Here is a 15,186-nt window from a genome sequence, read left to right on the forward strand (position 1 = left end):
ATAGGTACTCAGTTTAGGCGCTAGAAGACTCTCAGATAGTGAGTATGAGAAATTTTCTGCTTCTTATGCATGAGTTGCTTCCGGATTGCTCTTTTCTACATTAGTCAGGTGGGCTAGGCTATTGCAGTTAACAAGCACTGTCCCAGCCTCGGAGGCGAAAAGTCAGAAAAGTTTACATTTTGTTCCTATTCACTATCCATCAGACCTCCCTGGGGGCTCCGACCATGCTGTCCCTGTGGTGCAGAGAGAAAGCACATCCCATCCCATGGTGGCCCACAGCCCTCCCTCCCCTGGCCACATGTCATTGACCAACCCCATGTGATGGGGACAAACCAGCTTCAGAGTTGGCAGATGATGATGGCCAGCCATCCTCCAAGTGTTGGAAGGAGCTAGAACAGCACCCACCCTGGTGACACCACATTTCCCTCCCCAGAGAAGGCAGGGAGGCCTTGGGCGAGCATGGGGGTTGCCTCTGCCCCTAACCCCATCCTTGACTACAGCACCTGAAATCCTATCAATAGAAATACATTCCTTTATTTTTAAGCTATCATTTTCCAAATAGTTTCTTTAAAAATATAAGCAGCTCTACAAAGCTTAGTAAATCATTACCTTTTATTTTCTCTGCAGGCATTAATTTTTTCTGGTGGACTCAAAATTGTAACAGTTTGTGTCCTGAACACAGTGTTCTAAGTAACACGTATTTTCCTACTTCGTAAGGAACGTGCAGCGCTGCCAGCGAAGCCTCCACCTGGCGTGAGCTCACGCGTGCGGTCTCCTCTCGCAGGTCTGCAGCCATCAGGCCTCTTGGAATTCTGCCCGAGCGCTCGGGCCCCCATCACGCCTCGGTGGACCCATCTGGATGCAGGACCTTGCATGAGGCCCAGCTAGTCAGTCAGAGGAGGGCAGGAGGACACTACAGGCGGCACGAGCCAGCCCCGGGTGGGCAGCGCAGCCTGGCAGGCGCTCCTCGGTCTCCCCGCGCACAGTCTGCCGCCTCCTTACCCCCAGGCCACCTGCAGTTGACCCGGATTCCTTGCTACATTCTATGAGAGTGTGATCATTTGAATTTTTTAATTAATGCTTTCAAACTTTGGAAGCTTAATTCTCTCCCTTTGGCTTTTGGCTTTTCTAACATGTGTTCTAAAGCAGCCTCTTACATTTCATGCTCTCACTTTCCCTTTCCTACTTCACTCCTCAGTAGTTTACTGACTTGTACGTATGGTTCTTCTCTTCATTGTTTGTGTTCCGTGTAACGTATTCCCTGGCTGAGTTTGTCTAAGCGAGGTCCCCAAAGTCCCAGTGCCTCACAGAGAGAAGCTGGAGGGATGCCTAAGGCAGTGATAGTTATAATAGTACTAATTTAAATAAAATGGAATTTCTAAATGAGAAGATAGCATAAATAAATACAATTCTTTCACAAACATTTCTCAAGCTGCTACATTATATCTGGCAGCGCTGGGACTGTAAGGAATGATAGAATTTATAAGGGGAAATGATGTGATCAAACATTTGTAGTAATTTGATGGTGGGAGAAACTATATGAAAGGTGACCCCAGGTCCCATGAGAGCCCAGAGGAGGAGGAACATCTAGGACTGTCCAGGGAGGGCTTCCAGGAAAGGAGCTTTGGGCAGACAGGGAAAGGGCACAGAGGGAGGAGAGCTTGTACACAAGCAGAGATATCCCCAGCACCAGGGGACCTCACCGGCAGGAGGTAAGCCTGGAAATACAGGTCAGACCATAGGGTCTGCTTTGCACCCAGATGGGGTGAGATTTTATCGAGAGTGGGGAGCCCTTGAAAGGGACTGTGCTGGATACCTAGGTGGCTTTTGCCAGGCACTCAGAGAATTAGCGTCAGGAGTCAGGGAGAGTCGTGAAGGCTGTCCCTGGTAGTGGTCAGTGAGCACCGGGGCACAGATTGAAACCCTCGGTTGTGTGCCTAGAGGGGCAGGAGGACCAAAGGGAGCACTAACATTTAGGCCCTGGGGAGGTGGCCAGGAAAGCAGTAGACTGAAGAGTCTGTGAGTGGGGCTGCCGAGCCCAGCCGACTGGGAATGAGGAGTCTCCCTGCAGCCCTCGGCTTTGCCTGTCAACTACCAGCCAGGAGAGCTGGTACACAGAAGTCACGCGATGGCAGTTTGTGTCCGCAGCGTGCTGGTTTGTAGCCAGCTCTTCTGCACACACCCCTGATGCTTCATGGTCATCAGCTGTTCCCCATCCTCCGTCCTGAATGCCATCTATCATCAGAACAGCACAGTGTTCTTTTCCAGGTCTTCCACGAGCATGAATCGATTATTCATCTGAAATGTTCATTTTCCTGACACTTGGATATTTCGCTACCTTAATGCCTTGATTACAAATGATAATATAAAGGGGTGTGTGTCTGCATACTTAAAATTACACTATTTCCTCATTTAAGGCATTTAAAAATGAATAGGCAAGCTCTGTCATGATAGTGCTGGAGTGAACAAGGTGGTGGGAGGCATTCTGTAGCCATCAAAAAAGGAAAAGAGGTTATACGGTTCCACTGGTAAGATTTTTGCTGCTGTTGTTCTTCTGCACAAATACGAAACCATTTCACACAGCCAGACATAGAATGTAAACCAAAGCCCTTGTGCTTGTAGCTTTGCAGCAGGATTCCTAAACCTTGTGATTTGTGTCCATTTGCTCCCTTTCCTGTTTTCCAACCCCCGATGAGGTTGTCTGTGCTGCTTCTGGAAGCCTCTACTTCCGTGTCTCCCCACGGACCACCTCTCTGCCGCCCGCCTTCACCCTCGTGAGTCCATTTCTAGCTCCCCGTTCCCCAGCGGGGTAGGGGAAGGCGGGTGGTGAATTGCACCTTGGCACTCATGAGCTTCCTAACCACTGTCCTTTAAGTGACCTGAAATCATCTCCGATGTGTTGTTCCCGCCTCTGACTCTCCCAGGGTTTATTTTGGTGATTGGCATTTGCCTTGTCTGAGAGAGTCCAGGTAGAAGCAGATTGGTGTACTAGCAGCGCTGGAGGTGCGCAACAGAAACTCCTGTAAACGTCTTTATGCCAGAGAATTTTCCTTCCAGGTACCCCTCTTCGGTATTCCGGTCATTCATTGTTTGGTAGTGAAATGATTTTGTGTGTATTTGCTCCTCGCAATGTTTTGCTGCATCTCCCATTCTCCTGGGATATACAAACGAAAAAGTGGTAATTGGACAGTTGTGCCAGCGTCCTGGCTGGAGGGCTTCTGTCCATGCTGCGCTCAGTTCAGGGCCACTCTTGGCGGCGCGGTTCTACCTCAGCACCCCCTGCCCCCACCAGGAGCTGCTTGATTGCACAAACACTGCTCTCCCTTCTCCTCACTAGCATCTGTCTCTCTCCAAGTCCGGCCTCTATGGCATTCACATCCGGAGCTGCAAGCCCCTCTCGTCACAGCTGTGTGGTTGGTCCCTGCTGTTACGGACCATTCTGGCTGGCGTTGTCACGCCAGCATTTTGCTTATTTTTATTTTTCTGAGGCAGTAAGATAAATAAGGGGTTTGCCACAGCGTTAATGAGAATTTGAAATGGATTTCCAGTACTCTTCCTGGGTTTTTATGGCGCAGGTGCAATCTCATGCGGTGAATTACTGTAACTAAACCGCTTCGGAGCCATGAAGCTTGTCCTCCATGGTGTTGCTAAATTAACAGATTAACAGCTACACATAAAGAAAATGTCAGATGTTAAATATTTTTCATCAGTAGTAAGTTAGAAATTTGTGACCTTATACAGTCTCTTGAGTGCCTCAACCCAATTAATTTGTATTTTATTCCTTTTCAGCTTGTAAGCATTTTGATGCCAGACTCTAAAATGTTTTAGAGGTTTTTTTTTCCCAATGCACTGCCCCTTAGAATGCTTTCTTGTGTGTTGTTTGACTACAGCGTGGTGGCCGGTTTGCGTGTTTGTTTATGCAGTGACCCAGACTTGTTTTCAAAGTGCCCACTGTCTTCCAGGCACTGTGCTAGATACAGAGAGGTACACATGCGTGTGCACGCTCACATACACACACACAAACATATGATGGCACAATAGCTATGAACAGGAGGTTTGGGAGGGGGCCCCGGAGGGAGGTCCAGGAGGTTGCTGATCTTTGTTCCTAGTGACTGAGAGCGTGGAGTCTGGAGTCAGTCAGCCCAGGTAAAAATCCTGACTCCATCACTCCCAGGATTTATGACCCGGACAAGTTGCTTCTCTGGTCAGAGTAGCCCCCTCCCTGGCCCAAACTTCATAATGAGGGAATATTTATAAACCCCTTAGAATAGTGCTTTTTCATGGTAAGAACTATTTAAGTGTTTTAAACACATCAAGTAAAATAAATAACATCTATTTTTGACATAAGGACTAAGGAAAATCCTATTGTGAAAAATATAGAAACCTACTGGCGGGCACTTTAGTATTTTTTTTTTTTTTTTTTAGTGTACAGAACTTTAGTTGATAGTTTATATAGAAATTTATTATCACTAGGTTCTGTCTCCAGAGCCTTGGCTGACTTTGTTCCCTGTGTTTTCATTTGTTTTGATATTTTCAGGTAAGGAAGAACTTTCTAGCAGAGAGGGTCCCAGTGAAATGAGCTGCCGTTTGTGGTGTTGTCAGTTTCTCTCTTACTACTGGAAATAGCCAAGCAAAGGTTGAACCTGCCTGAGATACAGCATTGGGGATGTGTGCATTGGATGGGAGCTCAGGGGGGTCAAATAAGTGAATTCCTAAGAGCCAGTGAAATTTTTTTTTTCAGTCGTGGTTTAGTCTCTCAAGCCTGGTGACTTCGGGGATCTGGAGATGTGAATGGCAGTTTCAGTGGAAAGGACAGTTGAAGTTGGGAAGGATTCAGAAAGGTAGAAGATAAAAAGTGGAAACACGTAATGGCTGGTCTAAAACGTGGACCTCATGGTGTAGAGAATGGGGAGGCATTGCGTGTTGTCAGGAGGGGAGTGACCTAGATTAAAAGGAAGGTTCTCTCTCTTTTTCTTTTGTTAAATCTCAGGGAGATTCATCAGGTAACAAATGCCCAAAGATTGGAAGCGGGAATCCTATTAGAAGCCAGGGCCTTCACATGGGCAGGCGGGGAGGAGACAGTGTGTGGGAGGTTGCCAAAGTGCTCTGAGCCTCAGGACCGGAAGCAAGCTGGCATAGGTGGGGGGGGGGGTCAGAAAGAGAGGGTTGTAATGTGCAGTTCTAACTCGTTCATGCATTCAGCAAATGTTCCCTGAACACGAGCAGTGCGGGGCTCATGAACCCCAGATGATGGACTCATCATTCTGTTTCCATAAAGAGCACAGTGAACTCAGGTGCGTCTGATGTGCCGCCTCAGTACCCTCATGGTGAGCCTCAGCACCCTCACGTGCTGCGTCCTGGGGGGGCACCCAGATAAGCAGTGCCCGGTACAAGTACAGCGGCAGCTTTTCCTGACCCTGTGCAGGCTGTAGGTCTTTCTGTTCTAAAAGGAGGTCTGACCATGTGGACCTTGATCTCAAAGAGGTCAGATCAGTGCAACTGGAGATGGCAGTTACGGTCTGTGGTCAAGTCCTCCTTATTCATCACGGCCCTGAAAGCCTCCAAACTCCAGCCAGACCATCACAGTGCCACGACCGACGTGGACCGCTGTCTTTCTTCCCTGTGTTAAGCACCTTGAATTTCTGTTTCACTTCTTGATCCACGGTTTGGAACCGGGAATAGGCTTATTATTCCAAAGAACAGGTGGCCCAGCCTTGGAGAGCTGAGGCATTTCTGCAGACACTATCAGCAGAGCACTGAGCACATTGTTGATACTCAAGAAATGGACCAAAAGTTAAAATAGATTTTAAATAGACTGACATCGCTGCTATTGACATGCCCCCATGGGTGTTTTTAAAGCTCCACGGTTAGAAAACTGTCAAGCCATCCTCTGAAAAGCAAACCAAAGGATCTGGAATAGAAATTTCCCTTTGTAATTTCGGCCCAGAGCTAACTCTTAAACTCCTCCCCACTCCTCCAAAGTCACATGCCTGGAAAATAGATAGGATTTTGACCTTCTAATACTTGGCAGGTATCTTTAACCTAAGCAACGTGCAGCACCTCCTCAAAACCCCATGAAGCTCCCCCCATCCTCTGCTTTACAAGGTAATGGACGCCCCGCAGTTGCTTTCTGCCTGGTTCTTTGGGCAATGGAATGTCTTGACCCCTGTTTGCCTTGACCGTGAGATTTCTGAGCAGCTCTGCTCCTCGTCACATGCGTTTGCCACACTTAGCACAGGCCACACAAGTGGGCTCTGTCAACTCGGATAAAAAGGGAAGTTCAACACCCTTTCATGAACATTCTCCTTTAAACCTGTCAGGCCCTAAAATTAGGAAGGAGCTGCTATCACCAGACATTCTTCTCTCCGAAGGGCCTGCCCTTTGCAGTTTGCCTTCATCTTTCATGGCTGAGCATGTCCCTTTACTGGGTATAATGAGCATGCTGGCATTCGCCTCAGATAGCACCCCACCCGAGCAAGAACAAATCTGCGGTTGAAGACTGATTGTTTTCAGAAGCTTCAGTGGTTGCCCATGTTGGACTGTCTCAGCAAAATGGATTTTTACTACCAAATGTATTCATTTCAAGAGAAAGTAATCATCTCAGTAGAGATGGCTGATCTCTTCATGACTGATGATGTCATTATCTTGAAGAACGGTAACGTTTCCTTGATTTCTTAGGTTTCCTTGCCCTGCCTTTTTCCTTTAAGGAAGATGTTTTATTTCATCTATTTGAAACCAGATTCACACGTTAGGAGAGCTGGACATGTATTCAGTGACTCCTCTCACACCAAAGCCTGGTCCGAGAGCAGCATTGCTTTACACTTGGTGATGTCCCTGGGAAGCCGGGCTTGACAAAAAGGGGGTGGTCATTTCTGGCATTTTTTATTACATGCTTTATGTAAGTGTAAACCCTTTGTCTCTTTCCTTCAATAGTTTTTAATTCAAAGACTTCCACTCAAGGATCTGTGAGCTCTTATCTGTTAAATAATCATTCATTAGAATATGGCCTTTAATATGCAAAATGGGAAGCTGCTTTAAATTTAATTGATTGCTTAGAAAGTTGGGGTTGCTTTCTTTATGATTGTCTCAAGCAGTTTCATTTGTGAAGTTAATTATGTCTGTAACATCTTTTAAAAATACTACTGAGACCATTTTTTTAAGTAGAATGGCATTGCAGGATATACTGGGCTTTTTATGATTTTAATAATCTGTCTTCAAGACGATAACATTGATGACTGTTTGGAAAAGGGTCATCTTTCCATGCAGACTTATTTTGCTTCAAAAAAAAAGTAAATATAATGACCTCTATATCTGAAATATGGCTTTTGACATGCTTGAATGAGTCTCCTTTTTGAAGAGGGCAACAAAAACAGAAAAGCAAATAAGTCACAGTATCTCTGGGAGAATATTTGTCCCCTGGATTCCCTGGAGACTGGTGATTATTGTCTTGAGGGAAATAAAAACCTATTAAATCAGTGCCAAAGCTTCTAACATTTGCAAAATTTTACATAGTTACACCCAATGAAGATATTTACAAGGAAGTAATACCGTAGAGTGAATTACTTTGTGATAAGAGTAGGAAGAAAATCCTGGACCAGGGACTTAGGAGACCATAGTGGTAACTTTCCATAAACTGGCACTGTACCTTGGTAGGTATCTTATCTTCATGAATCTCAGATTTGTCATTTGCATAAGAGGGTGACCAGCTTCTGAAGTCCCAGAAAGACAATCTCTCTTTGTATCTAAAACATTATAAGTCTCCAGAATTTGAGATTATCTTATTAACTCCCCAGGGCTGAGAAAGAATTGACACCAGCTCTTTTGTACCAAGTGGCACAGTCTTGGGACTGCTCAGAAAAGACCCATCACTGTCCTCTGTGGAGAAACAGTGGGGGCTTCCCAGAGGGCATAGACCTTCGTTGCGTTGTTGTGCTGAATGCTCTTGGTTGGAGACATGGAGTAACGTTGTTACACTGCTGTGAGAGTCTCCAAAATGGAGAATTTAAGTTTTAAAGGGGAAAAAAATAAAATCAAGGAGGGACGCTTTCTTAATACAGTGTTTGAGCGACCGACCTTCGGCTGGCTCACTCAGGTTTAGAACGAACAGTGGTTCTGAATTACCGTTGTGTTGTGTTTTGGTTTTTTTTTTTTCTTGTGGTGTCCCCGACAAAGGTTTCACATGGAAACGTGCTAAAGCAGAGCCTCTTCTGGGGCTTCCAAAGACTCCCAGCCATAGGTTCTTTGGCGGGACCTGCATTCTGTTAGGTGAAGGTTTGTGCCAGGGGGACAGACCCCAATGCTGACGTTGGCATCACAGGCTCCTTGTCAGGCTGACTCTGGCACAGCCTGTTTGCTCTGCTGCTGCCAGGAAGAAGGGGAAAGGCAGGGCCCGGCAGCTTCACGTGACCAGCCATTAGCCCTGGATGACACAGACTGTCTCTATTGCTCAAGTGGCCGCCTGTTAGATCCCATGTGAGCCTTTGTTTTCCTGTCGGTTAAGGGTCCCATAAAAGCTTTGAGGCTGTCCCACACTGGACTCAGAAAAATAATGGAGGTGTTTCTCCAGCTCGCTCTCATTTGGTTACAAGTATGAGGGGGGAAAGTACATTGTTCTGCTTTTTCACTTGAACCTAAGTATTGTGGTGGCAATACCCTGTGGGACAGTGGGGAAAGAACACGTGGCTTTAGGCTTGGCAGTTGGCTGCTCATAAAGCACTAATGGCTTTTGTATTATATACATACACATACTTACATATATTTATATAAATTACATTATAATTCATGTATGTGACTAATAATAGTTTAAGGTTTTACTCTTCTTACCACAACTCCACTTTAACAAATGTGAGGCATCAGGAAGATGGGCTGGCTTTGAGGCTCGTGCCGTAGGGAATCCTGAGTGGGTCTGCTGGTGGGAGAGGAGAGGACTGGTTGTGGGAACTGGAAGGACTGAATGGGTGCCCGGGTGTGGGGTCCTTGGCCCAGAATAGGATTCTCAGTTGGCAATCAGGAGGCTGAGAAGAGAAAGAAATGAGGGACCACTGGTATTAGCCAAACTAAGAGAGCCCGGAGGAGGAGCATGTCCCCAGGTATATCCGGGGCATGGTGACATGGAGGGGTAGAGGCCCCACCCACCCTGGGAGACCACATGTGGACTTGAAGGGCCTTAGCACAGAGTAATTTATTAGGGCTCTCTGAGGATGGCAGAGGATGGATTTGCAGGGAAGACCAAGTATAGAAAATTGCAACACAGTAGCGTGTGGAGGGAAAAAGACCTAGTGATGGATCAATTAGGAAGGTTGAAAAGGAATTAGAGAAATGAAAAAGAAAAAGAACCAAAGATCCACTCCACCCAGGAAGCCAAAGAAGCTGTTGCTAGATAGAAATTAAAACAGTTGAGGCCTGGGAAGAAACCAGTTCAGAAGTGGTGTTTCTGAATAGTGGGGAAAGAACAATCCTTCCGTGAGTGGTTCATGATAGCCGGTCTTTGGGGGAAGACCATATGCAAAAATGGATTCCAAATATAAATGTAAAAACTCAAAGTGAAAATACAGACAAAAATTTTCATAACAGGGTGAGAAACCCCTACCTATCTGTGTGGTGTGTATATTCAGGATTCCACAAAGAAAGGTAAAAGACGTGTTATAGACAGGGAGGAGATACAAACAAAACTTGGCAGGAAAAAGGTTAATATTCTTGATGTAAGAAGAGTTTCTATAAACTAATCAGAAAAGTAACAATATAAGAACAGGAATGCTTTGCTTTCTGACAAAGAGACATAAAATGAATAAATACATGAGAATGTTTGTAAATTTAAAAATAATCTTAAAGCAATAATGAGATGGTAAAGTTCGCCTGTTAGACTAGCAAAAATTAAAATCCATTGTAGCATCCACTGCAGATAAGACCTGGACTCTTAGGTAATCACTGTTACTAGGGACTTAAGTTGATAAACCATTTTTAGAGAATTATTTGTCAGAATGTATTGAATTTTTACATGCACATCTATTTGATCTGCAGTCTCGTTTCTAAAAACATATATCCTACAGAAATCATAGCATGAATATATGAGATTTATCTAAAAGGGACTTATTCCATCATCGTTAAGAGAAAAACAAGAGTCAGAATATCCATCAATAAGCAGATGATTAAATGCATTGGGCACATTCATACAACGAAACGTTTAGGCAGCTGTGTTTGTTTGGTTGGTTTTTTGTTGTTTTTTGGTTTGGTTTTCAATTTTTGTGCTTTTTTTTTTTTTTTTTTTATGAGGTAAATCTGGAGGTTTTAACATGGAAGGAACCCCATGATATCTTGTTGTGTGAGGAGGGTCTATGTTTTAGGCCAGTATTAGCGTGACTCCATGCATCACATGTCCGTAACCTGTGTGCGTGTGAATATGTAAGAGTAGATGTGTCTCTATAAACTTATGAAAACCTTGGGAAGACATGCACCACCAGAACAGAGATGAAGTTGGAGGAATAAGGAGAAAGACAGAAACACTCACCGATGCCCTTCAACAGTGGTAGTAAAGCTGGGGCGCCTGGGTGGCTCGGGCAGTTGAGCATCTGGCTCTTGGTTCCAGCTCAGGTCATGATCTTGGGGTCATGGGATGGAACCCACATAGGGCTCCGTGCTCAACAGGGAGTCTGCTTGAAATTTTCTCTCCTTCTCCCTCTCTGCCTTTCCCCCTACTTGTTCGCTCTTGTGTTCTCTCTCTAATATTAAATAAATCTCAAAGAAAAAAAAAAAGTGGTAAAGACACCACTTTGCCACTAGTGGTGAATGAGGTTGGAAGTCATGTAGGTGACCGTGAAATGTGTGATCAGGAAGAAAGACATGGAAATTTAGCTTCAGGGGCACACAGGGCAATGCAAAATGTTTTGGTGTTTTGTTTTGTTACATAGGATAGGAGAACTCTGAGTGTGTTTGCATGCCAAGGAAAGGGAGAAAATGCAAAAAGAAGACATGGTGGTGGTCGGGAGTGTGATGGTGGTGGGATTGGCAAAGACTAGAATCAAGGCTGAGTCTTTCTCGGGTTGTAGAGGGTGAGTGAAGTTGGCAGAAGGTTTTTTTTTTTTTGTTTTTGTTTTTTTTAAGAACTCCAGGCAGATGGCCCCTGTGACAACAGGCAAGACAAAGAGTAGGGGATGCAAATGGGTGGTGTTAGGAATGGAAGAAGATGTAAAGTGTCAGAAACAGCTACTCTGGAACTGATTTCGGGACAAAAAAGGGCATAAGGAGGACAGGAAAGACATTGGAAGGAAAAGGAGGAGAACCGTAAGGAACTCATTTAAGGAAAGGAGAAAACCAACATAAAGCATAAGTTCAGAGCCCATGAGTTCAGGTATTACTAATCTGCAGTGAAGCCAGCTGGCATTTTCTGAGTGCCCGCAACCTGGAGGAGAAGGAATCCAGTGACTTTGGTTAGAATTAGAGGATTTCAGGCATTTGGTGACACTGAGAGGGCTAAGGGTCTAGAGCCCAAGTGAGGCTGACAGAGCCAGAGAGAACATGAGGGACTGAACGTTGTGGTAAGAGTTAAAAAAAGAAAAAGGCAGATACTCAGGAGTCGGGAAGGGAAGGAAGATGGAAGAACAGGTTGGAGTCACAGGAGGAAACATCAGCGTTCCTTGCAGAGAGTTTCAGGATCCAAGGGCAAAGACAGAGCCAAGGTCATGGGTGTTTGTAGTGCCTGCTGCCTTGTCTCTGTACACCCTAAGTCCTGTGAGGGAAGGGATGATCCAGCTCTCGTCCATCTCTACATCCAGCACCTGGCACCTGGTGGACACCCAGCAAACATTGGCATGAATGAGTGGATGGGGGGTGTGGAAGCTAAGATCGGACAGTGAGGCATTCAGGCATCTAAGGACAGGATGCTGGACAGGTCATCAGTTTCATTGCTAAAGGCACTGAAGAAAAATCACTTGAGAATTGGGGGAAGAGAAGAGTCCCATATTGAATTATCCAGGGATTCTGGGAAGACACGTGGTTTTAGTCAGTGTAATTGACAGGGATACAGGAAGTGATAAAAGCAAACTGTGTGGCTAGTTTTTGAGCCCCAATCCACCTGTACCAGCATAGATGGGAGACTTGCTCAGTCTGCAGACTCGAGCACTTCCCACCGAGACGTGGAGAGTCAGGACTTGTGGGAATGCCGTCCGGGAAGCTGGATTTCCAGCATGTTCGTTACAGATGCTTAGGCCCAGACAGTGAGCTTCAAGAACCACTAGCGAGATGCTGAAAGGGAGCCTTTTGGTTTGGTGAGGTTTGGGAAGCCAATGAAAATGAGGAGTTTGCTAGCTTTTCTTCCGATCCAGACAGATCCAGAGCAGTGGGAGAGACACCCCAGAGCCTCTTAAAGAAAAGCTCTGAAGGAAGTGGCTTCAAGAGGAAAGCATTTCCGTTCAGTCGAAAGAGACCGTGCATGATGGAAAATGGCTGCGCTACTTGTAGTGACTATTTCTAAAATGTTCACATGGATTCCTACCGTGGTTACAAAAAGACTCAGGATTCAATTTGCCCTTTCATTGAGGAGTCAGGTTAAGGCTTATTATCAGTTGCTGTGCCATAAATGGAAATGGCCTAGTGTGTGTGTGTGTACAGAGGTGTGATAAACTCTGAAATAGCCTTCTTGTAAGGAGTTTTCTGGAAGGTGATTTTATTGTAATCCTCCTCATTGTGCCCTTTCGCTTTTGGACAGCGTTCAAAGTGGTGTTATTTTAACATCTGAACCACACCAACTTCAGCCTAGATGTATTTTTGCAGCTACGGGCGTGAAGGGGACTTTGTGCTTCTGCTGGTATTCTAAAAGGATTCCTCTGTCCCGGAGCCAGAGGGGGAGGGAGACTTGCCCACTGACTCGCAGGCATTGCACATCTCCAGGGGGCAGCAAGAGAAGTGGGACCACAGGGACCACATTGTCACAGGGCACCAAGATGGAGCACTTGAACAGTGCTCCAGGAGAGCCAGCTGAGTGGAAACTAGGGATGCATCAGCCCCACTGGCTGGGCAGAGAGCAGGGAGCACAGGAGGGCGTCGTGGGCGGGTGAGCTGGACCGGAGAGAAAGGAGGTGCTGAGCAGGGTTGAGGATAGGTATAAGCTGGAGGGAAGGTGATTTCTGAACAGAGGATCCTTTTAAGGTGGAATCGTGTGAGCCAGTTTGCTCCCCTGCCCCTTCTGTGCTTGGAGAGCTCCAGATTCCCCCACCCCGCCCCCAATCTGAGGTGAAGGCTCCGTATTTGAACTCATCCGCCCCAGCCAGTGACTTGGAGCTTGTTCTCTCACTCTGCCTGTACCCGTACCACCCACACAGTCACGGTCTATTAGACGCTGCTAACTGGCAGCCTCTAACAACCTTCAGTAAAAAGTGTGTGTCCTTTCTGATAGTTTTGAATGCTGAGGAATATTCTCCATGATTCCCGAACTGTCAAATTTACATCTCTCTCAGTATTTCTCTCCAGAGTCAGAAACCAGTGCTTTTTTTGCTATTATTTCTTGGCAGGTTTCAGAAAACTACCAAGCGTGCAGGCATTTATTCACCCTGTAGTGCTTTTGGGGGGCACACTGCATCTGTGCCCCCACTCCCCCACCCCCCATCGCTTGCCAGGACTTTGTGGCAGCCGTCTGCAGTAGAACTGCTACCGTCCAAAGCTTTGGATGGACTATGGCTCCAAACCACACTAAGTGCAAAGGCTTATGTCCTTGAGTGTAACATGGGAGGTCAGCAAGACATTTCTGAGCGGGAATACTTTCCAGATATCATTTGGGGTAAAGACACCGTGTTTGCCCAAAGAGAAAACTGTTCACTGTTTTTTCTGTCTGGAAGAAACCATTATCTGTTTTTGGTGGCTTATCACTGGATTAGCATTAAGTTTTCTGTTTCTTATCCTTTTTCTCTTCCTCCTTTTATCCAAGTAGTAATGAATAATGTTGACCAAACTTGCCCAAGGTTGCCCAGACTCTGGCAGGTGTGATGAGCCTTAATGAAAAATGCTGAAGAATGGGGTGCCTGGGTGGCTCAGTCGTTTGGGTATCTGACTTTTGCTCTCAGCTCGGGTCTTGACCTCAGGGTCATGATTTCAGGCCCCACGTTGGGCTCCCTGCTGGAGGCAGAGCCTTACTTAAAAAAAAAAAAAAAAAAAAATGCTAGAGAAAATGTTTTTAACCAGGAATAATAGGCTTTCCTGGTTGTTGTCATTGTTCTTCTCTCTCACCTCATATATATTTCGTAGTTGCTAACATTTACTTAATAATAGCTGAACACAGAAAAATGAAGAGTTGACTCTCTCTTACTTAACGTGTAGAGAGAAAGTTGAATATGAAATTTGTTCCATGGAAGAGTCTCCCTAGATTGAATCATTTGGCAGGATGGCCAGTCTGACTTTTGCAATCCTGGGAGGGTGATAAGGAGCAGAGAACGGAAAGCCTGTTTTCTGTGTTCTGTGGTGGGCACGATGGCCCCATTTGCAGCTGAGGAACCGAGGCAGAAGGATAATAAACAGCTTAGCCACGGTAACCTAATTAGCTCCTTGTGGAGTAAGAATTCAAACTCCGGTCTCCCTACTTCCTGACACTTTCCTCTACTCCACAAAGCCTCCTTAAAACTGAGAGATGCTTCGCATCAGATACTCAGGGGGACTGGCTCTCCCGTTTTGCTGCTCTCCATCTTAAAGAGAGCGGACTACCGGCACGTCTCTCCCATTTAAAAGCAAGCACTAACGAATACTAAAATCCATTCTGCTCTCTTTTGTTCTAGATTTTCTACCCCAGCAAGGATGGCACAAAGATTCCAATGTTCATTGTGCATAAAAAGGGCATAAAACTGGACGGCTCTCATCCTGCTTTCTTATATGGCTACGGCGGCTTCAACATATCCATCACACCCAACTACAGGTAAGCCTTGAGTGCTCCCAGAACTTCGGCGTGGATGGGATCCTCTCCCTGCGATGGGAAGAAACCAGAGACTAGTCCACTAACTCATTGTTTCAGATGTGTGTAGCTGTATATTTCTTGTTTTTTTGTGTGTGGAGGGGCAAGATTGTGTGTTAAGTACATGCCCTTTTGGTCAGGAATTTCAGAATCACAAGCTAATCTTTTGTATTCGGTGAATAGGTTGTTTGAGAGCTAGATGCTGAGGCTATGGAAGGGGAGGGTCAGCCGAGGTTTGGACGGAAGGAAGCTCG

The 15,186-nt window shown here is 45.8% G+C and overlaps 1 protein-coding gene across 2 annotated transcripts in view; it reads left to right on the forward strand.

The window, feature by feature from the left end:
- LOC111158318 (prolyl endopeptidase) overlaps positions 1-15,186 on the forward strand; it is a 119,689-nt gene that overhangs the window by 93,217 nt on the left and 11,286 nt on the right. For both annotated transcript variants that reach the window (XM_022520289.1, XM_022520290.1), the window contains exon 11: positions 14,760-14,896. In XM_022520289.1, coding sequence (XP_022375997.1) covers positions 14,760-14,896 — 137 coding nt within the window. The remainder of the gene's footprint in view (positions 1-14,759; positions 14,897-15,186) is intronic.

This window comes from Enhydra lutris, unplaced genomic scaffold, assembly GCF_002288905.1.
Source record: "Enhydra lutris kenyoni isolate GAN:26980312 unplaced genomic scaffold, ASM228890v2 scaffoldscaffold58, whole genome shotgun sequence".
Taxonomy (NCBI): domain Eukaryota; kingdom Metazoa; phylum Chordata; class Mammalia; order Carnivora; family Mustelidae; genus Enhydra; species Enhydra lutris.